General features: G+C 45.7%; 2 protein-coding genes across 3 annotated transcripts in view; both read right to left on the reverse strand.

The window, feature by feature from the left end:
- Positions 1 to 566: 566 nt before the first annotated feature.
- LOC136948724 (endophilin-B1-like) lies at positions 567 to 6,989 on the reverse strand. Of its 2 annotated transcripts, XM_067242711.1 has the most exons (10): positions 6,664 to 6,989; positions 6,437 to 6,578; positions 4,128 to 4,256; positions 3,664 to 3,797; positions 3,388 to 3,480; positions 2,952 to 3,035; positions 2,791 to 2,814; positions 2,568 to 2,657; positions 1,361 to 1,461; positions 567 to 1,200 (listed from the first exon to the last, which is right to left on the reverse strand). In XM_067242711.1, exons 1-10 carry the CDS (start codon positions 6,718 to 6,720, stop codon positions 831 to 833), a joined length of 1,224 nt encoding a protein of 407 aa, XP_067098812.1. In that variant the 5' UTR covers positions 6,721 to 6,989; the 3' UTR covers positions 567 to 830. The 2 variants fall into 2 exon arrangements, with proteins under 2 accessions (XP_067098812.1, XP_067098813.1); XM_067242712.1 differs by lacking the exon at positions 1,361 to 1,461.
- A 795-nt stretch (positions 6,990 to 7,784) lies between these two features.
- atr (ATR serine/threonine kinase) overlaps positions 7,785 to 24,585 on the reverse strand; it is a 29,805-nt gene continuing 13,004 nt past the window's right edge. The window contains exons 23-48 of the mRNA XM_067242710.1: positions 22,838 to 23,044; positions 22,356 to 22,469; positions 22,150 to 22,265; positions 21,762 to 21,882; positions 20,655 to 20,792; positions 19,977 to 20,139; positions 19,512 to 19,678; positions 19,256 to 19,420; positions 18,521 to 18,612; positions 18,325 to 18,416; positions 18,034 to 18,211; positions 17,662 to 17,847; positions 16,939 to 17,098; positions 16,514 to 16,693; positions 13,637 to 13,779; positions 13,047 to 13,144; positions 12,637 to 12,866; positions 12,261 to 12,395; positions 11,754 to 11,954; positions 11,296 to 11,439; positions 11,021 to 11,171; positions 9,944 to 10,097; positions 9,554 to 9,707; positions 9,263 to 9,414; positions 8,615 to 8,723; positions 7,785 to 8,201 (exon numbers count right to left, since the gene is read on the reverse strand). Coding sequence (XP_067098811.1) covers positions 8,028 to 8,201; positions 8,615 to 8,723; positions 9,263 to 9,414; positions 9,554 to 9,707; positions 9,944 to 10,097; positions 11,021 to 11,171; positions 11,296 to 11,439; positions 11,754 to 11,954; positions 12,261 to 12,395; positions 12,637 to 12,866; positions 13,047 to 13,144; positions 13,637 to 13,779; positions 16,514 to 16,693; positions 16,939 to 17,098; positions 17,662 to 17,847; positions 18,034 to 18,211; positions 18,325 to 18,416; positions 18,521 to 18,612; positions 19,256 to 19,420; positions 19,512 to 19,678; positions 19,977 to 20,139; positions 20,655 to 20,792; positions 21,762 to 21,882; positions 22,150 to 22,265; positions 22,356 to 22,469; positions 22,838 to 23,044 — 3,924 coding nt within the window. The 3' untranslated portion in view covers positions 7,785 to 8,027. The remainder of the gene's footprint in view (positions 8,202 to 8,614; positions 8,724 to 9,262; positions 9,415 to 9,553; positions 9,708 to 9,943; positions 10,098 to 11,020; positions 11,172 to 11,295; positions 11,440 to 11,753; positions 11,955 to 12,260; positions 12,396 to 12,636; positions 12,867 to 13,046; positions 13,145 to 13,636; positions 13,780 to 16,513; positions 16,694 to 16,938; positions 17,099 to 17,661; positions 17,848 to 18,033; positions 18,212 to 18,324; positions 18,417 to 18,520; positions 18,613 to 19,255; positions 19,421 to 19,511; positions 19,679 to 19,976; positions 20,140 to 20,654; positions 20,793 to 21,761; positions 21,883 to 22,149; positions 22,266 to 22,355; positions 22,470 to 22,837; positions 23,045 to 24,585) is intronic.

Raw genomic sequence — 24,585 nt, forward strand, 5'->3', positions numbered from 1 at the left:
GCCGGCCCCCAACCGCAGCACGGATATATGACTTGGCGCCCTCTGCTGGTGGTGCAGGAGGGTTAATTAATGGATGCCCCCCTCTTCATGCCGCCCTAGGCAGCTGCCTATGTCGCCTATGCCGAGGACGGGCCCTGTCTATAGGACTGAGGAACTGATCAAATTGATGAGCAGAGAAGCTTAACCAGTTGTGGTGAATGTTAATCCAAATATAAAGGCAAGAATGCCTGTGTCTTGATTATCTTGCAAACCGGGCACTGTACGAAGTAAAAATGTGCGTGTAACATTGTTTTGATGAGCGGTTTGCAATAAATAAATATGGCGTCCACTGCATGTTGAGCTGTACTACGCGATGGAGCCGTGGATCTCGCGAGAACAGGTACTGCACTAGTTATAATAATGATAATAACAATATATAATAACTAGTATTCTTTTTCACTTGTTTGTTTACACAGAGGTCCATGATCTCGGACAACAGATTCTACTCAGATGACACAGCATGTTTCATATAATACACCTGTTTAAAAAGAAACACGATCTACTAATGAACAATAACACAAACATCGTTCATCAAATGATTCATTAGAGTGTAGCAGTGTGCACCCACCATGACTATAAGTGATTTTGCTAACAGTCTATAGATCACATAACAACAGTCGGCTGTACTAATATTATCCTCCCACAATGCATCTGTTATTTACAGACGACTGACATACAGTCACATAAATCGTTGCATAATAACCATTGAGATCATACATCTTGTACATGTTTTGGCAAACCAGGGTTGGTGAGTCCTCAACTCACCTGGTACCACACCTTGGATACACACACTACTCAACCCCTGATTGGTTCACCTCTCCATTAACTAATGGGGACTGATTGGACGCCTGGTCGGTTGTCAAGGGCTCATTGGACGTTTGATTAGTCTCAGGTTTCGTTGCTAATGGCTGGTTGGTTGACAAGAGCTGGCTGGTCACCTGGTTGGTTGTTGCTGTTGCCCATTGTGCTGGTATGGAGGCAGGGGGATTGTTTGGGGTTTGGCTGGCAGCCTGGTTCATGTCTAACAGCAGGCTGGTCACCTCGATGGCTGTGAGGTTGGCTGTCTGGTTGGCTGCTATTGGCTGACCGTTTCCATGGTTGATTGCCAGGCTCTGATTGGGTGCCGACTGCCAGTTGTTGGAACAGAACACAGCTGGGATGCTGCAAGGAGTCGACACAGATGTTAATGCAAATACACACACATACAAACATAAACATGTGTAAATACACACACACACACACACACACAAAAACAAACATTCACAAACCCACATCCACATACATCAAATACACATGCACACACACACAGTGTTTACCAGACCTGGACATCTGCCTCTGGAGCTCTTGGGCGTGTTGGTCACATTGGGCGTAGCACGAGGCCTGGGCCTCCACAAAGTCACACAAACTACGATTGTGGTTGGCCTGACACACACACAGAGCCAATGTTACCATCAGGGTAGGGCTGTGTGTGTACTGTACATATAAGTGTGTGCTTGCATTCAGGAGTGTGTGTGGACCCATATGTGTGTGTGTATATATATATATATATCTATTCACAGACTTGCTCAAATTTGTTGCTAACCTTACAGCTCATTGAAATAATGCTTTATTCCTCCTGAAGTGATAACATTAAAAGCTATTGCATCATGTATACTTGCATGTCATTCAGTCTTTTTAAATGGAGGAAAGTAGTCATTGTGTGCACCACACTGGTACACCACAAGGTACGTCAGTTTCTGATCGCACCATCCGTTGCTTTCTGAGAGAAAGTGGCCTCCATGGAAGAAAACCTAGGAGGACTCCACTTAAAAACATAAAAAAGCCAGACTGGAATTTGTTCAAACTCGTATCAAGCCACAATCCTTCTTGAAGAATGTCTTTTTGACAGATAAGTCCAAATTGGAGCTTTTTGGCAAGTCACATCCGCTCTATGTTCGCAGCGGAATAATGAAGTATTCAAAGAACACCATAGCTACAGTGAAACATGGAGGAGGCTCTGTCATGTTTTGGGGCTGCTTTGCTGTGCAGGACACAATTAAATCTCAAGACCGTCAAGGCATTTTGGAGGAAGACGTTCTGCCTATTGTCAGAAAGCTCTGTCTGAGCCGCAGGTCATGGGTCTTCAAACAGGATAGTGACCCAAAATGCATCCCATCAAACCTGAGACAGCTGGAGCAGTTTTGCTTGGGAAGAGTCGGCTTCAGAGCTACAGAAAACGTTTGATTTCAGGGGTTGCCTCTAAAGGTTGTGCAACAATATTAGGTTGAGGGTCCCATCTTTTTTGTTCAGGTCATTTTCATTTGTTTTATTATTTACAATATTATGTTGGAAAACAAAATCAGATTTCTATTATAAACAATGGTGGATGCCAATTACTTTAGTCAGTTTCAAGTTATTTCGGAGGAAATTTGTCATTGTTCGTTTTTTCTGAAGGGGTATCAACAAATCTGAGCATGTTCATACTGTATAGGATGTGTGTGTTTGAACTGTACATACGTGTGTGTGTGTGTGTGTGTGTGTGTACTTACGTGAGTGTTGCTAATCCCCTCCAGTAGGCGTTTGGTGACCTCAGCTTGTCGGTCGAACAGGCTCTGACAGATCCTCAGCTCCATCTCTGCCTGTAGACACACACAAACACACACACACACACACACAAACAATGATACTACTAACTTACTCTGTAGACACACTTGAAATATGCAGACTTAAAACATGCACCAATAACCCAGGAGAACGTGTTCTGTGACTTACCTGGGAGATCTCCTGAGCCCACATCTGCCAGCAGGGTGATCAGCCAATACAATAGGATAACAAAGAGATCAGCCAATAGAATGACAGAGATCAGCCACTGAGAAAACGGAGACACAAAACCATTTGGGTAATTTTGTTACATTATTTGTGATAGAACACACCTTCAGCCATTTGACTCGTAGGAAGCTGAACATGTAGGAGGCATAGACCACGTAGTCATCTCCCAAAGGGTTAGCATTCAGATTCTGACAGAGAGACAGACAGGGGGCAGAGAGAGTTGACAGGGGCAGAACGAGTTGAGAGACAGGGGCAGAGTGAGAGTGAGTGAGAGCAAGAGCGAGAGAGGGGCAAAGAGATAAAGTTGAGAGGGGCAGAGAGTTGAGAGAGAGGGGCAGAGTGAGAGTGAGAGAGGGTGAGAGAGGGGCAGAGAGTTGAGAGAGAGGGGCAGAGTGAGAGTGAGAGAGGGGCAGAGAGAAGTTGAGAGGGTCAGAGGGTTGAGAGAGGGGCAGAGAGAGAGCGAGAGAGGGGCAGAGAGGATTATAAAATGGACAGTTGTGCTTGACTCCATACCCATCACGGTATTTTGTTGATACTCACTCTGGCCTCTCTATCGGCCTCATGAGCTTTCCTCAGCCTCGTCTTGGCTATGTCCAGATCCAGACGCTTGTTCACCAACAGCTTGCGCTCATTCTGTACACACACACAAAGTTACTGAACTGCTGTTGTTTTTATCAAGAATGTATGTAATGTATGCACAGTGTGTGGGGCGCGTATGTGTGTGAGTGTGTGAGAGAGAGAGAGAGAGAGAGAGAGAGAGAGAGAGAGAGAGAGAGAGAGAGAGAGAGAGAGTGTGTGTGTGTGTGAGAGTGTTACCTGTATGTCTCTGTATTCCCCTTCAGTGTAGCTACGTAGAGGAGACAGGAAGTGTATGGCCGTGCTCTGGATGAACTTCCTCTCTGCACTCCCGAACTGCCTCTGAGCCTCCCCACACTTCAGCAGAGCAGTCCCTGCATGCATACACGCGTCACGCACACACACACAATAGGGACAGGTTAACAGGTAAGAAATGGGTGGCATCACAGTTGCTGAGTTGGGTCCTGAGTAGGGAAGTTGTACAATATCCCAGTAAGGTATGTAAAGGTATAGATCTTGTTAAGGTACTATCAGTAGGTGTGTTCAGCCCCAGTTAGAAATGTTTATGTACTATAGCAGTTCCCGTTGGAGTGATCCATGGCTGGTTCCTATAGATAGGGTATAGATCAAGTCCCAGTTCAGTAGTAGTTCCGTATGGTGTGTTGGTTTCTAGGCCCAGGCTAAAGTGCACGTGAGAGCAATACCATAGGGTGCATTAGATCCGAGTTCTAGCCCTGCCTGGCTCATGGTTTCTCCCAGCACCTCGTGGGGGCATGGCCTTGGAGGGGCGCTCCAGTCCAGATGTTCATACAGCAGGTTCTCCATACGTGCTCCTGCAGGTCAGGGGTCAAACCAGAGCGCAGAGCCACATCAGAGCCTGTTTAATGAGAGCCTGTCCACTCCCTATTAAGCCCCATTGTACCAAATGTGGTTGCAGTTCCACCAGAGTTCCACTGGGGGTGATCGCGAGCGAGTGCAAAATGAATGGGAGTCTATGGAGCTAAACGGCTAAATTAGTCTCTTTCGCCTGATTGTCGTGGAGAAATCTCAGATTTGATTGTAGTTTTTGTATGTTCAACATGGATTATAGGTCGAAAGTTGAATGAAAGAGTACTTATGTCCTTTCGATTTCTTACAGGGTGCATGAGTCGTCCTTGGGCAAGGCACTTCACCCTACTTGCCTACATGTCCCTGTACTTACTGTAAGTCGCTCTGGATAAGAGCGTCTGCTAAATGACTAAATGTAAATGTAAACACGCTAGCATTCTGCTAATGAATGCTGATTGGTTACTGAAGGACTGACTACGACCAGAGATCCCGCTTGATGGCATCCAAAGCGGAATCAGAATGTCAAAGCATTAGCAACAACATTAGCAAGCCAAAACTCTTTCTAGCATGTGTATTGACAGGGAAAGCCTAACCTGTCAGCTGTGTTGTCGATGCCTCGAGAGAAAAGTGGAAGTAACCAGAGCTTGCCGTCAAGCAGTATCTCAGGCCGTACAATGTGTATGACGCCAAGTACATTTTAAAAGGCTTTTTAGAACAGAAAGGCGACTTAAAAAAATTATATCACCCAGCGGTGTGTATTTCTTTTGCCTCCCCTTTCAAATTCAAATTACTAAACAAAAAATTATATCCTGAGAAAAGTGGATTTTGAGGGGTATAGCTCCATAGACTTCCATTCATTCTGCACTCGACCGTTAGCGCCCTCATATGGAACTAGAGTGGAACTACAACCAGAACCCGGAAGTTTCCCGAGAGTCGCAGTTCTCTCTATATTAGACATTAGACATTCTCTGCCTGTCAGCTGTGTTGTCGATGCCTCCAGAGAAAAAAGGAAGTGACCAGAGCTTGCCGTAAAGCAGTATCTCTGGTCGTACGATGTGTATGAAGTCATTGACATTTTATGGAGTTATTTTTCCAAAACGGAAGCTAGCTAGTTTTAGTTAGCTTCCGTTACCTAGCAACCTAGCATAATACTCGTAGCAATGCTACTACCTGCTAGTGTTACTTGTTAGCCTCCTAATTGTAAATTTTGAAGCACATTTACATTTATTCATTTAGCAGACGCTTTTATCCAAAGCGACTTCCAAGAGAGAGCTTTACAAAGTGCATAGGTCACTGATCATAACAACAAGATAGCCAAAAAACATCGCGAGTAGCCAAAATATGAAGCACACATTGTGAACAACCAAAGTAAGTGCCAAAGGGAAGAACCATAAGAGCATGTAGTTAAACAAGTTACAATTAAACAACATGAACAGCTATAAGTGCAAGTGTACCTGTGGAAAAAAGCAAGCAACAGTAATAAAACAATATATCACAGCGAGAACAAAAATTTAAATCAGTTACCACTAACCACAAGAGCAGCAAGTCTCTAAGCAAGAGTCATTGTGATCCTTGAGGAAACTAACATCGGGTCAAGCGAACCGTTCCTAAGTACCGTTGTACTCCCGGAGCCATACTATAGCGTTTGTCATATAGTTTTTGTCTATAGGAAAATAGTCGGTTGGCGCTACTTATCTGTGACGCTACTCCTTAACGGGTTAAAAGGCTTTTCATCTAACACCCAGCAGTGTGAAACCCAAAACCCGTTTCCCGAGAGTGGCAGTTCTCCCTATATTACACATTCTCTGGCCACGTACTAAAGTGCATGTAGCTAAGCCCACTTACTGTAAGTAACAACAGCAGCTCCAATAACTATGATGTAAATGTAAATAACAGTAAAGATCAGTGAGGGTTAGAGCTTGCTCTTTGGTTCTACTCCACATTCCTGCATGAGGATGCACGTAGGCCTTTATTACATAACATTGACATAACTTGGGCTAATGCTTATACCAGGTTATACTTCGACCCTTAGCCCCTCTTGTCTCTCACCAGAAAGTAAATCACAGAAGGTGAAGACATTGTTGCTTTATCAAGACCAGTTTGATGGGGACGGCTAGCTGCGGTGGACACAAAGATCTTCCATCCCACTGGTAATAGGCTACGACCAGTGGAGAGAGAGACTAACCTGGATTGGGTTGAAGTAGAACCTCAGTCTGTGAGATGATCTGATCCGTCCTGGTTTTGATGACGTCAGCCTTGGCTAGGAGATCCTCCAAGCTGCCATCCAACTCTGTCTTCTCCGCCTGTCCCAGAGTCTCCTCCGTATACTGAAGTTAAGAACGTTTCAAATTGGAGGCAGACCTGCAAATGATCGTATCTGATGCACAATACGTGACGAAAGCGTGTGTTTACCTGAACAGCTCGGTTAATAAACGCACCAGCGTCTACGGCCAACCTTGTGAAATCCATCTTCTCCAGGTAGCTTGTCGCAAAGGATGTTGTTTCTTAATGTGGTTGCTCTTGAAAACTGTCCTACGACACCTTTAGAATACCGGTAACAGGAATTAACGACCATAGGTTCCTTCGTACACACTACCCACGGGATTAAAGCTCCAGTGTCTGTGACATCCTTCAAAAACATGTCAACAACGGCGGTGGCATCTTTCGCCCCACTGACTCCAATGATGTGACACGACATTGCCGCTTTTGAAACATCCTCCACACCTTTCTGGGTTCATCCTCTGAATGACGACTGGCTTTGTGTTGACTTGTGCAGATCCTCCTGTTCGCGGCTTGGGGCGTCGATTTGGTGACGGCAGGGGCTTGCGCGCACTCCGCGCATAACTCCAGCGCCGTGACCCAGATTAAAACCCGCCGCATTTAAAAACATTGAAGTCCTCAATTTCCCGACTGTGTTGGTGCGTTGTACATATTTGTAATTTAATGCACGTCATTACTACTAACTTAAAAAAAAAAAAATCGTGTTATGTCTTAGGCTGCATTTATGCCATTTGGTCAATGGGACTCCTACCCTTCTTCTCTTCAGTCCGTCTGGACAGGCTAGTCTGTCACTCTATCAGCTAGGCCTACTTTAACGTAAGCTGGAACAACAGCAGAGCGTTGACGAAAAGTAGGAGGACAATGACAAAGCAGACGGTCACCCTCTGAGTGTCGGAACTCATAGCAGAGCAACAGATCCAGTCTCTTGACTACACTTGAGTCTAATGTCTTGTTCACCGTTCGCTACTCTGCCAGATAGCCTTCTGGTTCATCCTCTTAGGCTATGACCTGACGGTATAACCCCGTTCATTTTGGTATTTGAGGATAACAGGAGTGATCTGATTGGACAATTCTGTCCAGCAGCCATAACCAATGGTTGTGTCTGTGTTGTGTGTGTGTTGGCATTAAAATAGCCATTTGACAGACTAACTCAGACAGTAATCTGACCAGCAGGGTTAAGAGATTAAAACACACACACAGACACACCTTCCTCTATGACATCAGATAGGATAGAACCAACGCCAACACAGGAATTATGCAAAAAATATCACATAATTTATGAGTGCAGGAAACACGCATATCTATTCCAGAATAGATATGTTACAGAATGTGAAGCAATACAACACTTGTTCCCGAGGACAGAATAGATCAGAACCTAAATGTAACACAGTTTACAAACAATTCAGCCTCTCAAAAAGCATGTATGTACATGCATGTATGTATTCATGCATGTGTTTACGTTTCTGAGTGTATGTGTTTATGTGTGTGCATGCGCGTCACAAGTAGGGCCCCCAGCCCAGGTACATAAGACAGAGCAGCTTCTTATCGGTGGCCTCCTGGATGAGGTAGTGGGCGTGGCCTTCGATGGACAGAGGCAGGCCCAGGACCTTGTTCCTGCTCTTTATCACCCCCTGCAGGCGCTGCTCGATCTCACATACATGGGTCTTAGCCTGGGGAGGGTGGGAGAGAGGGGGAGGAAGAGAGAGATAGGGGGAGGTAGACAGAGAGAGAGGGGGGGGAAGGGAGGGGGTGGGAGGAAGAGGTAGAGAGGGGGGGAGGTAGACAGGTAGAGGGGGAGGTAGAGAGAAAGAGAGAGAGGGATGTAGACAGGTAGAGAGAGGTAGAGAGAGAGGGGGAGGTAGACAGGTAGGGGGGGGTAGAAAGAGAGAGGGGCAGGTAGAGAGAAAGAAAGAGGTAAAGAGAAAGGCGGGAGGTAGAGAGAAAGAGGTAGAGAAATAGACAGAAAATAGAGAACAAGAGACAGATAGGGAGAGAGAGGTAAGAAAGAAGTACAATATCCTCATTGCAAGTCATTTTGCGTCAGTTTGAACAAACTTTGTCCAGTGTGTGTGTGCACGAGTACCTTCTCGTTGACAATCTCTCCAGTCTCGCTGGCCTGGTTCTTTGTGGCAGGCCCCCTGGAGGACTTACTCCACTCCACCAGAGGGTCGTGCAGGAAGGTCTTGAGCACACTGGCAGAGACAACAACACAACTCTGTACTGCTGCTGCTAGTGTGGTAGTGTTTGAGAGAGGATGGAATGCAATGCGTGACCTTTATATCAACAATGTCCACACTGAATGTTTTAACCACACGAGTAACAAGATGTAAGATGGCTCAATGGTAGAGCATTTGACCGCAGGCTTTGGATAGTACAATTTAGGTTTGTTGGATCTGTTTAGGTCTGGGATCTGTGCAGGCCTTAGGTTGTTGACCCATTACGTGTTCCCTGAAAGAGGCCTTTGTGTATAACTCTGAAATGCAAGTAATTCTTCAGTTTTCATAAAACAAAACCTTTTAGTTTTTAGTTTATTTTTACAATAAATATTAACATTTTCTTTTCTATTTACCTTTGGCAAGTTACAGTGTACCTTTGTACCATTTCAGGTAATTTGTGGGGCTGCTTAAATGTCAATGAAAACTGCGAAAATTCTGAGGTTCTAAAACTTTGTACCAGCAGTGTACATGTGTGTATTTTTAAGAACCATGTATATGTGTGTGTGTATACACACCTCATGAGGGGTTCCCTCTGGTCCCTCATCAGGCGGAGGGTGACCTCGCACGCCTGTCTGAACAGGCCCTCTGTGCCCATGGGACCCATGGCATGGACCATGTTCTGGGTCAGACGGAACGGAACCACCTCTGGAACATCAAACGTCTCTCCCTGGAGGAGGAGAGGAGGAAGGGGGAGACAAGGGGGAGTGGGGGAGGAAGGGGGAGAGGAGGAGGGGGTAAAGATAAAGATAGAGCCGATGGGCAACATGACAGTGATGCCAGATGGAAATTATGAAACACACACACACCCTGTTGAAGAGACAGTTGAAGTCGACATGTACACACTCTCCGGTGAGCGAGTCGAACAGGATGTTCTCTCCGTGGCGGTCTCCCAGCCCCAGGATGTAGCCCACCATGGACATGACCGCTGTGGAGCGACAGTATGCTGAGCGACTGCTGTACCTACACACACACACACATTCATATATACAAACACATACACATTTATACATGCAAACACACACACACCACACGTATACAACACACATGCAAGGCACATACACAAACACACAGAGGAGCACACATATAATAATAATGTGATTTAGAATAGGGGTTCCACAATACTGGACATTATAATAAACCCTCTATGAGGAAAGTCAACGGCTGTGGTGATTTAGTTCATCTGGTTTGGGTCGTACCACGTGGTGGGGTCGGGGAAGATTCGGAGGAACCACTCGTAGAAGACAGGGGGGTGTCGAGAACACAGCTCCTTGTGGACACTCAGCTTCTCCTCAAACGCTGCCGTCTTATGAAGAACCATCCTCCTCAACTCCTTACCTGACATGCTGATACCTGGGTCACACACACCCACGAGCACACACACACACAGACAGGAGAATTACGTATTCTTTTTGGTGCAGTTATGTCCAATTGTGTGTGTGTCTGTCGGTGGGGGCAAGGGCGTAACCACACATTCTTTGGGGAGGTCGTGTCCCCCCCAATATTGAGAAAATACCTATCTGTCCCCCCCCAATATACAGCATAAAATATGTAAAATATATGTTCTTTTATGAACCCTGTCAATGGATCGGTCTCTTGTTATGTCTTATTTATTTTCAATTTATTTCCACTTGTTAAGAAAAGTGAGTGAATCCCCCCCTCCTAATTGTACACTTTTCGTGAGTCAGTTGAGAGCAAAGAAAGTAACGTTAGTTAACTTGTTGGAGAGGAGGTAGAGTAATGGAGGATTGGAGGTTACCTAAAAAGCTTTTTTTTCAGACAGTAAGTAACTTGATACCGAGCTAAATGTGACAATGCAGGCAGCACAGAGAGACAAGGAGAGAGACAGGCATGCTGAAAGCAGGGGCCAGACAGGGACATGCTCTGGACATGCAGGTGATCAGGTGAGAAATTTGAATGTGAGACTACACTAGAAAGTAACGTCAGTTAACTTGGTGGAGAGGAGGTAATGGAGGTTTTAAGGTTACTTAAAAAGCGGAGAAAACTGGACCGGCAGCCGAGCATACGCGTTTTTTTTCAAAACAAAGTGGAGGGGCAGTCACTGTCTCTGAGAAATTACACTATTCCTTTAGATGTGAATTCAAATGGTCAATGTAGTCCTCGAAACTATGTTCTAAATGTGCGAATTTTCATATATAAATATAGAATTGTAGGCAATGCACTTAACACAAACAAAAAAATATGGGGAAGGGTATTCATTTGGACCCCCCAAATGTCTAAACCATAGTTACGCCCTTTGGTGGGGGTGTGTGTACCTCTCTCCTTGTACAGCTTGAGGAGGATATTTCTCAGTCCTGCGGTGTTGTTGACCCATTCCACGATGCCGCACTCCTCGTTGAGGGGGATGACAGCGTAGGTACGGATGTGCAGCTCCCTCCGTCTGGACTCAGCGTCTTTACGGAGGCACTGGACGCACACGCGCGCACACACACACAAGCAGTTAAGTCCTTGGTTATCGTTCGAAAAAACACACGCACGCAAGTAAGCAGTCCAGTCCTTGGTTATCGTCTGAACACACACACACACCTACCTTGTTGATGAGACAGTTGAACTCCATAAGCCTACAGTCCTTCCTCAGGTCATCTTTGGGTTTGCACATCATGGTGTAGCTCTGTCCATCTGAACCCTTCAGACTGATCTTCTTAGGCTTCTGCAGAGACGCCAGGATCTCCACCTGAAACACACACACATTCAGAAGAAATGGACACTGATCCACCTACACATACACACACAACTTTATCGAAAGCACAGAAACTGCTAACCAACACAAACATACACGTTCAGAAAAATGAAAACGAGCTCATTACACACACACACACACTACTACATCTAAAGCACAGAACCTGGTAACCTAGGTAATAAGGACTATGACAGACAAACGCAATGACGCATTTATTACAAAAAAAATCCCCTCCATCTCCCACACACATTCCCACCATACCAGGTCGCAACCGACGTTGAAAACCGACACAGGGATCAGACACTGACCGTGTCCTCGAAGCCGGCCAGGTAGACCCAGCGTCCGGGGAAGGCGTCGTGCTTGGTGCTGGCCCCGCTGGTGGAGGGCAGGGTGGGGATGAGGAGCGCCTGCAGGGGGATGAGGACCTCGCTGAAGGAGGGCTCCTCCACCAGGCGCTTCAGCTGCTTGAAGTGGACACTCATGCTCAGGGTGGTGTTGTTGCAGTCCACCTGGAGCGAGCAAGCGCACACACATTCATTGTTGTAAAACAATACAACTTGAAGAAGTCCTTTTTATGGGCACTGTAGTAGCAACTTATTTGTTAAGATCCAACTAGTGTAGTTGGTGTTTGGTGTAAATGTACTGCTTTTCCTAATAGAGCACGCACACAGGGTAAATTCAAAACACAAACACGTTGAATATGGGACACAGTGATTACGTGCAGCTGTATGCGGGTGTCCTGTTTGTGGGTATGTTACGTAATATCTGTGTGTGTGTGTTGGCGTGGTGTGTGTGTGTTGGCGTGGTGTGTGTACCGGCTTGTTACAGAGCTCCAGCAGCTTGTCGGTCAGCCTGTTGGTATCTCCTATGAACTTGTGTAGAGACTCCTTCAGACTGACCACCTTGGTGAGGATCTCCTTACAGCGGTTCATACGCGTGGGGTAAGACGACTGCAACACACACATACACACGGAGAGCAAGCATTTAATATTCGACGACTGTTAATGCACACCTGATATAAACTTGAAACGAGAAAAACACCGTTCATGTATAACACATAGAACTGATTGTGATGAACAAAACATTTGAATTTAAAAGTTAGTGATTTCACGAGGGAGTTGGTTAAAGATAAAGAATGTGTGTGTGTGTGTGTGCGAGATTTTGTGAGTGGGACATTCCTCGAGCCCAGACCTTAGACACAGCAGTCATGAGCCACATGGCCTGCTGGGGGTAGGCCAGGAGGACCTTGGCCACGATGGCCATGAGCACAGCGAACACCTCGTTGCAGGAGTGACACACGCGAGAGATGAGCTGGCTGAACACCACGATGAACTGGTAGGGCGCCAGGTTGGCGCAGTGCTCGCTCACAACCGCGTTGATCTTCCCCAGCTCTGCGCGCATCTGCCGGTCCGTACGCCCCACTGACACACACACGCACACACACAGTGTTAAAACCAGAAGCCCCGACTGACTGCCTCACAACCTTGAAGAGACATGGACCTGGAGTCATGATGAGACATGCAATGAAACCCTAACAGTCAAGGTGAACTCCCTTCAGAAAGTCCCAGAACCAGAGCCCTCCAGGGGCCGGAGCCACCCACCTTTCTCCTGCTCGTACACCCGGGCCCCGAAGTCCAGCCAGAGTGACAGCATCCTGGGCATGGCCTGGTAGATGTACTGGTTCCCAAACTGCAGAGCTCTGGAGAGGACAGCACACAGCAGGGAGCAGGGAGGAATACAGCAGCCAGACTTACGATGAGCTTAGGAACTAGACTTAGAAACTAGGCCTAAGAACTGACTAACCAAATAACTCAGCAGCAGGCTTGTCACATCCTGGCACACAACAACTTAAACAACAAACTTAAATGCCAACAACAACAACAACATAAACAGCAACACAAACAATTACAACAATACAAATAATATTGGAGGGTCTATTTAGTGGTAATTGCTTTTAAAATTGTGAATATTTTTAATTGCAGCTGTATGTTTTTGGTTATTTATTGGCGCTACTGGATGATATGGTTGCTGTGTTTTGATTTCCCTATGCTGTGTTGAATATCAAAACCGTCCCCAGCAAAATCCGACGTTCGGGCGAATAACTGTGAATTTTAAGGCCCCTTTTCTCTGAAGCTGGAAATGTGCATTCAAAGCTGGGAAATGGGGTTCATTTAAATGCATCTCCACTTACTTCCCAAAGAAGATAACAATGTAGCGGATGAGGTTCCCTTGCTTCTCCAGCTTTTTGTCTGTCACTGTGGGCATGACCTTGTCATAGTACTTAGCCAGGTAGAAGTTCCCATCCTCCCACTCCGGCAGCAGGCTTGTCACATCCTGGCACACAACAACGTAAATGACAAACTTCAATGTAAACAACAACAACCACTAAAAATTGCTATAGAAAACAACCACCTAAACAAACAACCACAGAATCAACTCAATATAAAAAACCATATAAAGGAAAAAAAAGTTCTGTGCATGTGTATATGGGTCTTTAGTCTTTAAGGGTTGGTGTTAATGGTCCTGTACTCTGTGTTAATGTTAAAGTAACAATCTTAAGGTGGCCCTGAAGTGCAAATCACAACAGCAAATAGGAAAACATTTTAAAAAATCATTAAACACAACGGCAAATAGGAAAACAAAACGGCAAATAGGAAAACACTTCAACAAATCATAAAACACAATGACATTAACTTCTACCGGAAAAGGTAGGGCCTAAATAGCAGAGGACGGACCCTCCTGATTGGACAGATGGACTATCTGTCTTTTAACAGGAAGGAGAGGTGAAAAACACGGAAAAGCACCTATTTTGCAAACATGACTCCCAAAGATACCTAGAATTATTTTGATGCAGGGTATACCTACGACGTGATAGTTGATGTGTTGTCAACCAATCACAACATCAGGATGAGTATATGCACTTTGAAGTCACGTTTGAGAGAAGCTTATTGTATCCATCCACATACGTACGCCTCACAAACCTCCGGCGTGTTCTCGCATCCGTTCCTTGTGGAGTTGCTTCAGCAATCTCATCACTATGTGTCGTTTAACACGTAGCTTGTGTTTTTGCTGAAGTACTTGCCACATAGTCCGATAGCCGAATAGTTGCCCTGGTCCACGCAGCTCTGTAAGGATGGCACGTCTCACCTCATCCAGTTGTGAATAGTTTTTCCTTCTGTACAGGCCCTACATAGTGTGGTCCGGTCTGCTGAGTTAATCATTGGCAGGAAGCTCACAGCCCTACAGGACACCTACCACACACGATGCCTCAGGAAAGCTGGCAGGATCCTAAGAGACTGTTACCACCCATCCTTCAGTCTCTTTACCCCGTTGCCTTCTGGAAGGCGCTACCGTAGCATTCGGTCTCGCACTAGCAGACTGGACAATAGTTACTATCCTAGGGTCATCAGGCTTCTGAATGGACATTGATACATTTCTCACTAGTCACTTTACATTGTTTCATTGATACATTTCTCCAGGGCCGGAGTGGGGCCACTTTTCAGCCTGGGAGTTTCAGGATCAAGACCGGACCACTTTTTTTTGTATACCAAACAGGGCCGGATGCAGCCTGCTTTGACTGGGGGTGCAGTGAACTTTTGTGGGGGGTATCATGATTACAGAAAGGGATCATATTATTTTTTATATTGATACCATTTGAGACTGCTTAACGATCCGAGTGTTAATCAGGCACGGAGCCAGACGTTGTAAACATTCGGGGCTTAGCCCCAACCTAGGACGTATGGGTTTGATGTGATGCAAGATAGGGACTTACACATGTAATGTGAGCCCACATAGCACGCGAGCAAAACATTTAGTAAAATAAACATAGCCGTTTTTCAATTGGTAAAACCTTGTCTAGTGATGCCATCACTCCGGCCCTGCTCCCATCCACCCTCCTTGACTTGTATCGTTACGGTAGGGCCGCCCGGCACAGATATCGGTAGCCTATCTGAGAAAACATTTTGGAAAAGACGGGCTATGGACCCAACCAACTCCATTTGGGAGGGGAGAACTCCGTCACTTGGTACAACCTATGCAGACGCTGAGGTGTCAGAATGCGGACTGTGTGTAGCCTACTTTAAAGATCCCATGACATGCTGTTTTTGGATGCTTTTATATAGGCCTTAGTGGTCCCTTTAATACTGTATCTGAAGTCTCTATCCCGAAATTCAGCCTTGGTGCAGAATTACAGGCACTATGAGCAGTCCCACAATGAGCTTTCCTCAGGACGCGCTGTTTCTGTGTCTGTAGCTTTAAAGGCCATATGGCAGGTTAATTTTTCCAACGAATTTGCGCTATTTGCATGTTGGTAATAAACATTTAAACTGTTATCCATTGTATTTGATGTTGTTGGGTGTCACAAAACGGAATATAATACAAAAAAGTAGCAACTTTTTGCAATGATTCGTCTTTCCCCCACAATGCATTGCATGACGTCACGTTGGGGAGACGACCGACCAAAGCCCGCTTAGAGACCATTGAAATCGAAATCAATTTGTGGATCGCCCCAATACATGCATCCAATCCTTCTTTTGAAAAACATAATTTTGAGACATTCTTTTCGCTCTTTTGCGATCCACACACAAATAGCTTTTTGATTCACGCACGTAAGTGTTTTTACTTACCGTCTTCGACATTAAGTAAAATCACTTGAAATTGCCTTACTTGCTTAACAGTGAGATAGCAAGCCAGCTAGCTAATAAAATGTGTAAATTTGCTAAGAGAAGTGATTGTAAATGCTCATAAAAAACATGACCTTACGACTTTGGTTCTTGTTAATTAGTTATTAGTCAAAGTAACAAATTGTATTAGCTAGCTGGCTTGCTATCTCACTGTTAAGCAAGTAAGGCAATTTCAAGTGATTTTTACTTACTGTCGAAGACACTAGAATGTGCAGCTGCCTGCAAGCGCTTTCATAAAAAAATATTTTTTGAAGAAGTCTCTGTTTGACATTTATTTGTAAGATGAATACACCCATTAGAAGAGAGGAGCCTTGATCCAAAAATGGATCTGCTTCAAGCACCAGGCTAGAGTACAGTAGGAAGGTGGTAGGTTAGACACAAGGTACCTTGTAGGCCTTCATGATGGCGTTGGACTCGAAGTTGGCTGTCTCCTCCATGCAGCGGCCCACCATCAGCATGGCCTTGCCCTTGGTCTGCAGGATGCGAGGGTCTGTCAGGGCCTGGGTCTCTGGGAAACACTGAGCCACGCCCTTCTGGAGCACTATCAGGGCCTGGTGCACATCCCCCTACACGCACACACAGGACACAAGCAGGACATACAGACATGACACATACACAATATTAGTACACGCGCACATACATTGGACACAAAGACAGAGAAAGGACGCCAGGATACAAACAGGTTCTGGGTTCAGTCTGATTGTTTGAAATAGTCTGCACATGTTAATAGGATCATTCATATCTAGGGAAAATTAATCAAACAGACATGATCTGATGTGGTTAGTGTGTTTGTGTGTGTGTATGTGTCTACCTTGGACCAGAGCCACTTGGCCTTCTCAGTAAAGAGTTCGGCCAGGTGTGTGTTCTCTCCGTTCAGGAGGGCATTGAAGGCTGTCTGATGGTGTCTTGCCTTCCTGGCCACACGAGCGCTCTGCAGCCAACACTCCCCCACTAGCTGCTCACTCTGGGGCCTGGCACATGCACACACAGGAACTTTAGGGACCAGGTCTTTTCTAAGTATCATGGTTAAAGAGCTCATCGTTTTTCAAATTCATGGTCTACAGTTTTGTATAGTTTCTCTGACCAATTGTGTTTTTCTTAAATGGCCATGTAATGGCCATGTATCGTACACGTCTTTTGAAGATTTATTTGAGCTCTCTCTCTCTCTCTCTATCAACAGTGGACACCGTGAAGCAAGAAAATATACGTCTGATTCATTTTAAGTATATGGTGCCATTGTCCATTGCAAAAAAAACAAACAAAATACGTGCTGAAATCAAAGGTACATAAAACATGTCACATTTACTTATGTAAAGGCACAACAAACAACAACAAACCATTATAAAGCGGAAAAAAACATTTGATGTGTGTGTGGAGGGGAGTCAGGTGGCTAAGCGGTTAGGGAATCGGGCTAGTAATCTGAAGGTTGCAGGTTCGATTCCGGCCTGTACTTACTGTAAATTGCTCTGGATAAGAGCGTCTGCTAAATGACTAAATGTAATGTGTGTGTGTGTGTGTGTGTGGCTGTCCTCACCTCGAGCTCAGGCTGAGCATGGCACGTCGCAGGGCCAGGATTGGCTCCTTGGCCCTGAACGAATTCTGGGTCATCTCCAGCCGATCTGGCCAATGGTGAGGCAGCAGAAGCGGGCTGGAGGCGGAGCTTCCTTTTTGCCTCTGTAGGTCTGAGTATGCGTGCTCCAACTCACTGAGCATGTGCAGCCTACACACCCACAGAATATACCATAAATGATTACCACACAGACAACATACGCATTACACACACACACACACACACACACACACACACACACACACACACATCACTTAGAGTCTCAAAAACATTCCACCTTCAGAACAAGGAACAATAGAACAGAAGGTCATCTATGAAGTGCTCACACACACACACCTGACGATGTACTCGTAGCCTCTCTGATAGGTGCCACACTCGTAGCTGGCGGCCGACAAAGGCACCACCTGCTCCTTCCTCACCACCTTCAGCTGGCTGTAGAAGCTCTCAGAGTCCTGCTTCTTAGCTGACAGCAGCATCTGGCCCAGACGCACCCCCCACGAACTGGACTTACGGTCTGGTGACACAGACATACATGGCATACATGTATCAACATGACAGCTTTTTTGTTTTTTTGGGCACTGTACAATATTCTCTGGAATGATTGAGTGTGTGGATCTGCTTGTTCACCTGAGCTCAGGTAGTCTTCCAGTAGGTCCCACTTGCTTAGCTTCCAGGCTGCCTCGACCCTGTACGTGTTCAGATCAGACTTCCACTTGGGCCTGTGCGGACATACACACACAGAGAAGAAAAAAGAGTTGGGACACCACGCACATTTCAAAAGTCACAACAGCAGGTTGTTTGTATAAGTGTGTGTGAGTGTTACCTGTTGGCCAGTACTCCATTGACCTGGGTAATGACAGTGGACAGCTGTCCCAGACCAAGCATGGAGCTCATCACCCCATGGTAGTGTCCAATCTAGATCAAATCAACATTTATTTGTATAGCCCTTTTTACATGCAAGCATGTCACAGAGGGCTTCACATACAGCCATAGAACTGTCCCTCAACCAACCGAAACCCTCAGGGAAGACAAGGAAAAACGAGAGAGAGAGAGAGAGAGAGAGAGAGAGAGAGAGATGGAGAGAGAGAGATATATAAAGATAAGGAGGGATAGAGACAGATAGAATGCTCCATGCACATTAATGTGTGTATATATACAGTATATACATATACTGTATAAATGAGGGTTTCTCAAAGTTAACACAATAATAACGGGTTAGCACAAATTACATTTACATTTAGTCATTTAGCAGACGCTCTTATCCAGAGCGACTTGCAGTAAGTACAGGGACATTCCCCCGAGGCAAGAAGGGTGAAGTGCCTAGCCCAAGGACAACATCATTTGGTGCGGCCGGGAATCAACCCAGCAACCTTCTGATTAATAGACCGATTCCCTAGCCGCTCAGCCATCTGACTCAAATTAACGCAGGTACAGTAAGTTAAATGGTACAAGTAGAGTATGTGTGATTATTTTCTAGTAACTCTGGACAATCATGCGATTAATGTCGATAAAAAAGTATTTCTTGACTGCCCTAATATAAAAATATCTGTGTGTGTACCTGGTCAGACTCCAGTTGGATGGCGCGGTCGTAGCATGCAGTTGCGTCCCTCAGCAAACCAATGCTCTCGTGCTCCAGGATCTGTTCCCGTAGCGAAGGCTCCTCCCTTCGCAGGGCATTCACACCCCTAACTCCATCCGGCTCGTGCATCGCCGCATACAGTGTCTATGACCAGCCAATCACAGAGAGCGTTTAGGTAAAGCTTGACCAATCAGCGTCAATCAGTGTCACACAATACTGTGTGGTGACCTCTGACCTGCAGGAAGGTGAGGTGATCCTGGACGTTCTCCTTGTTCTCCAGGATGTGAGCCTCGAAGTGCATGAGGGAGCGTGTGTAGGCCTTGGAGCGCAGCGAGGCCTTGGCCAACATGTCCTGGGGGATACTCTTCAGGAAGGCCACGACACTCTGGTACTCCACACTCTCTACGCAAACACACAGACATACACACACGGGTGAGTGTTAAATGTGCCCTGTCTAGTGTGAATGAGCAATATGAGGATTTTCAGTGTGCCAGGTATATTTTATGTGTGTGTTGTGTTGTGTGTGACACCCCTTTTTTCACTCAGGTAATTTAAGGGCCGGTATGCAGCCGGCCTCTCTAGCCCATAGGAAAAGAAAACCTGTTTTTAGAAGGTAAGCAAGTTGAACCAAGTGTGAACTGGCTAACAACAAAACCAGAACCAGTTTTGGGTTGGTGGAAAGGGGGTGTATGTGTCTCACCAGTGTGTCTGGAGGACAGGATGTGTCTGGTCCACTGTGTGAGGTGAGCCAGCATGCTGAACACAGTCTGAGTGCTGAGCTGTGATAGGCTGGAGGCCGTTTCCTGGTTCAACCCCCCACGAGTGTCGCCCTCCGTCAACACTGCCAAAATCTCCTCTGTTACCTGGAGAGAGGGAGCCCGGGGAGAGAGGGAAAGAGAACAGGAGTGGGGTTGTGGGGGGGGAAGAAGGAGAGAGAGAGAGAAGTAAAATTGTTTTTACGTAAGGTAGGAAAATGTCAGCGTGTGTTCACGCAGGGTGTGTGTAGTGTGTAAGTGCATGTGTACAGAGTGTGCTCGTACAGCACTCGCTCGTGTACAGTATGGGGCCGCAAACAAGGATCCACAAAGGCTCCATGGTACCAGTTAATGCTCTGGGGTACCAGCTAAGGCACAAGCGTATGGTCTAATGCTATTGTCTAATGCTTCCAAAATGTAAATAATTGGGTATCTCGCTCACACAATGAAGTCGGAGAGATCGGTTCCACCATGCGGGTGGAATAATTGCATAATTAAGTGGCTAGTGCCTATAACCAATCAAGTGCCCTATGCGTGTGTATACGGTGCGTGTATGTGTGCAGTGTGTGTGCAGTGTGTGTGCATGCGTGCGCATGTGTACAGTGTTTGCGTGCGCGCTTTACCTCCTGCTGCTGCGTGGGGCTGCATCCCAGCAGCATGTAGAGCAGGATGTGGGGCAGCAGGTAGATGGTCACCTTGTAGTCGTGCTTGATGATGAAGCTACAGCAGGAAAACACCTTGCTGGCCAGCTCATGTCTCACCTGGAACATTCCACACCACAGGTCACCTCAACACAACACAGGTCACTTCAACACACCTCAGGTCAGGTCACCTCAACACACCACAGGTCAGGGGGAACTTCTTCACAACACTAACCACTAGGCTTTAAAGGCAGGGTAGGTCTTGTTTTTGAGAAGCACTTTTTGTCATAAATATGCTGAAATAAACTTCTCATCCTGACAGCAATCAATAAATAAAATGCTCTTACAGTAAACTAAACTCAAATGTATACCTTTTCTGTGGACTGAAACAAACACGTCCAATCATTGTGTTCGGACCGCATACAATAATTGGATAGGCTACTTGCCTGTCGTCCTCCTGGCAGTAGTCAGGCAGCGCAGCGTGTTCATGTGTTTTGGGGGACTGGCTTTGAGGGGGGGGAGGGGGGGGGGGCAGTTGTACACTTTCAGACTCAAGACAAAATTGCTAGTTTCGCAAAACTTACCTACCCTGCCTTTAAGGGTTAGAATATTAGGGGTTAGAGTTACGTGCACCAGGACATTTGTTTGGCTATCGAAGCATGTAGCAAATAGTAGGCTACTTATGCAAAAGTATATATTGCGTGTTAAACATAAAAATCGATAGCCAAACAATTATCCTGGTCCACGTAACTCTGTCATTGTGGCGTAAATGTCCTGGTGCACGTAACTCTGTCAGGCTATTGCATTTTGTACTTCTGTCGATCAATTTCTTGTTAGTTACTGCAACCATTCAGCAACGAAGTGTAGTACCAACCCTTTCCGTTTTGAGTTAATGTAATGTTGTTTCCCATTTGGGGGAGCGTGTCCTTTGGGGGAGGTGAGCAAGTCATCCTATTTGGGGGGAGTTGACTCGTATTTGGGGGGAGTGTTTTCATTTGGGGGATGCACTCATGTTAGTGGGTGTGATTTGCAATTCAGGGCCACCGTAGTTAAGGGTTGGGAACGTTCGGGGCGTTCGGGCTCGCTCACCTTGCTAATGAGGTATCCAGCCCAGGTAGCAGACCAGTCAGAGAACTTGCGGCCTCGACTGCTCAGGTAGATGGGCTTCTTCAGCTTGGACCAGTTCACCACCTTCTGACTGCTTTTGTACCTGTACGTGTCAGGAAGAGGGGTAGCATAGGTTTGTGAATGTGTGTGAATATATATGACTGTGAGTCACTGTCTGGTGTGTGTGTGTATGTGTGAGTATATATCACTGTGAGTCACTGGGTGTGTGTGTATGTGTGTGTGTGTATATATGACTGTGAGTCACTGGGTGTGTGTGTGTGTATGTGTGTGTGTATATATGACTGTGAGTCACTGGGTGTGTGTGTATATATGACTGTGAGTCACTGGGCGTGTGTGTGTGTACATATACCTGCTGTTCAGGTGGGGCTCCAGGATCTCCTGGACCTGCTCGGGGAATCTTCTCCAAAGCCGTCGGCCCGGGGAGTCATTACGGCCCTCACGGCACTCAAATATGGACAGCAGCTCCTATAACACACACACACACAAGATATGAACATATACACACACATTCAAGGACCAGCAGTCGGCATGTGGTGTTAGTGTGTGCTAGCGTACCTGCATAGCGTAAGCAGCAGAGTCCTGAGCCCTGACGTCATCAGCGTAAGCCAGGAATGTTCTGGTCAGCTCCGTGAGCAGCTCATACGCAAAGTTAGAGTCCTCCACCCCACTCTGAAATACACACACGTACCTGGGTTGGCTAACCTACTCTGAATCCTTCAGATGCATGGTAAACTCGACCATTCCCTCTCACCAACGCCACTGGGAGATGTGCTAGTAATGCAAGTGGGTTGCGTTTAAATGTCTTATTAGTGTGTATGACCTTTTTAAGGTGGGGCAGGGCCAGTTCTGGCTCTGCCATTTCCTGCATGTCTTCCCCTCTCTCTCTCACTGCCATTATATCTCATACTGTCTCTATACACACAAATAAAGCCCACAAATCTAAATCCCAAAATAATTTTCAGGGAACCTTGGCAGTGATTTAGCAATTTGCTTGCAGTCTATAAGGGAGTGTGTGTGTGTGCTAGAGGGACCCTCACCACGAAGGTGTTGCGGCTGCCGTGTGTGTGTGTGTGCGACAAGTCAAGGCGGCCGGGGTCAACGGCGCCCAGCTCCCCCAGACACTCCCCGCAGAGCAGCCTGGCATCGGGGGAGGAGTCCTGGCAGCCCTGCAACAGTACCGCCACCAGGGACGAGATCACCGGCTCCACAGCCTCGCTGGCACACACCTGCTGCAGCAGCCACTCCTGGAGCACACATACACAGTACATTATACTGTACATATACACACACAGTAAATTACTGTACATATACACACACATGACATTATATCTGCATGTGTATTAGGGATGGGGATTTGAAAGGATTTCACTATTCGAATAGTATCCGAAATGATTTTCGAATATCCGGATAATCATTTTTATTTATTTTTTTACGCGGTTCTGTTATGTAATTAGCCTGACATGACGCAAAGCATAGGCTTACAGTAAACACATGAACCACCACACATTCTGGCAATAATTGTGACTGTTAAGATATTATATTAAATAAGGGTTAAATAAAAACAAAAGAAATGAAAGATCAATTTATTAACATGACGAAAAGACAATGAACTTGAAAAAACGCTGCGTCTTCAGACATAGGCTCATAAAGATGCTGTAAAGCAAATTCCATGATTTGCTTCTCAGTACATTATATATGTGAAATGAATTCCTGAAAGCATGTGCAAAGCACGAAAACTTTGTCGCACTGAAATGTGGAGTTAGACCATTGAACAGTTTCTCTCACGTTTTCAGCTCAAGTTTTGTATAGGCGGGGCAAAAACCCAACCGATCTACATCACAGCGACCTATCTACGTCAGATCACAGACGGTTGCATTCTGTTACTCAGCTGGTACGATGCAAAAACAAAGTAACTAACATAAAACACTCAGAGACTGCAGGTAGGTATGTTCTGATATCTGCAATTGATTTAGCTAGTGTTGCTGTTGTTGCTAAATTCAATAAACTCGAGGGGGCGGAGCTTCAGCTCCTTCAGGCGACACGCCCCCCCCCCCCCCCCCCCCATGTAGAGAAGACTGCTTTTTCATTCGAATTTGGATGGGTAGTTAACAACAGTGTCCGAATTACGGGGGGTTCAATTAAGACTTGGACCCCCCCAAAAGAGGTAAAAACAACAGGTCGGAGGGTCGATATATTTATATATCGTTCTTACCTGTAATCGTATATATTACAATATATTTACCATATTCATTCAATAACAGGTTGGCGATACACAGAAATGTTGACTTTATGGCAGGGAATATCCCACAGTATTACACTGCCATAGTAAAAATTTGCGATAACTCAAGAAACACTGCGCGCGAGTGACCAGTGTGCAGGAGACCAGTGGCTGATTCACCTCAGTGTAGCCTACTAGCTACCTGCGTCGTGAGAAAGTGCAAGTTAGCTAGCTAATACCAAAACAAATTACTAATAATTTTGATCTATAATATGTCTGTCACAATTGTATTCGTAATGGCAATTAGCTAGAGAATATTCACAAGAATGTTAATGATAAAAACATGGTTAACCACCAACTTAAAAGTTCGCTATCGCTAGCTAGTTAGGAACTGTATCAAGCAAGATAGCTTCATTTATCTGTTTAATTTCTTGTCAGAATCTGGAAAGAGATTTCCAACTACCTTATTTTGTGATGAACAGTCAAATATGTATATAACATCAACTTTTTATTTCAGAAAAAAACTATTGTGTGTAGTTAAATTTTTAGATAGTTGCAACACTCAAC

This window comes from Osmerus mordax, chromosome 9, assembly GCF_038355195.1.
Source record: "Osmerus mordax isolate fOsmMor3 chromosome 9, fOsmMor3.pri, whole genome shotgun sequence".
In the NCBI taxonomy this organism is placed as follows: domain Eukaryota; kingdom Metazoa; phylum Chordata; class Actinopteri; order Osmeriformes; family Osmeridae; genus Osmerus; species Osmerus mordax.

What these genes read in the sequence shown, in the direction of transcription:
- LOC136948724 (XM_067242711.1), bottom strand. Translation starts at nt 6,720, where the DNA reads ATGGATTTCACAAGGTTGGCCGTAGACGCTGGTGCGTTTATTAACCGA. An exon ending in GGGAATACAGAGACATACAG is followed by an intron (nt 3,481 to 3,663) that starts GTAACACTCTCA and finishes GTGTGTGTACAG; the next exon opens with AATGAGCGCAAGCTGTTGGT. An exon ending in GGGCTCAGGAGATCTCCCAG is followed by an intron (nt 2,658 to 2,790) that starts GTAAGTCACAGA and finishes GTGTGTCTACAG; the next exon opens with GCAGAGATGGAGCTGAGGAT.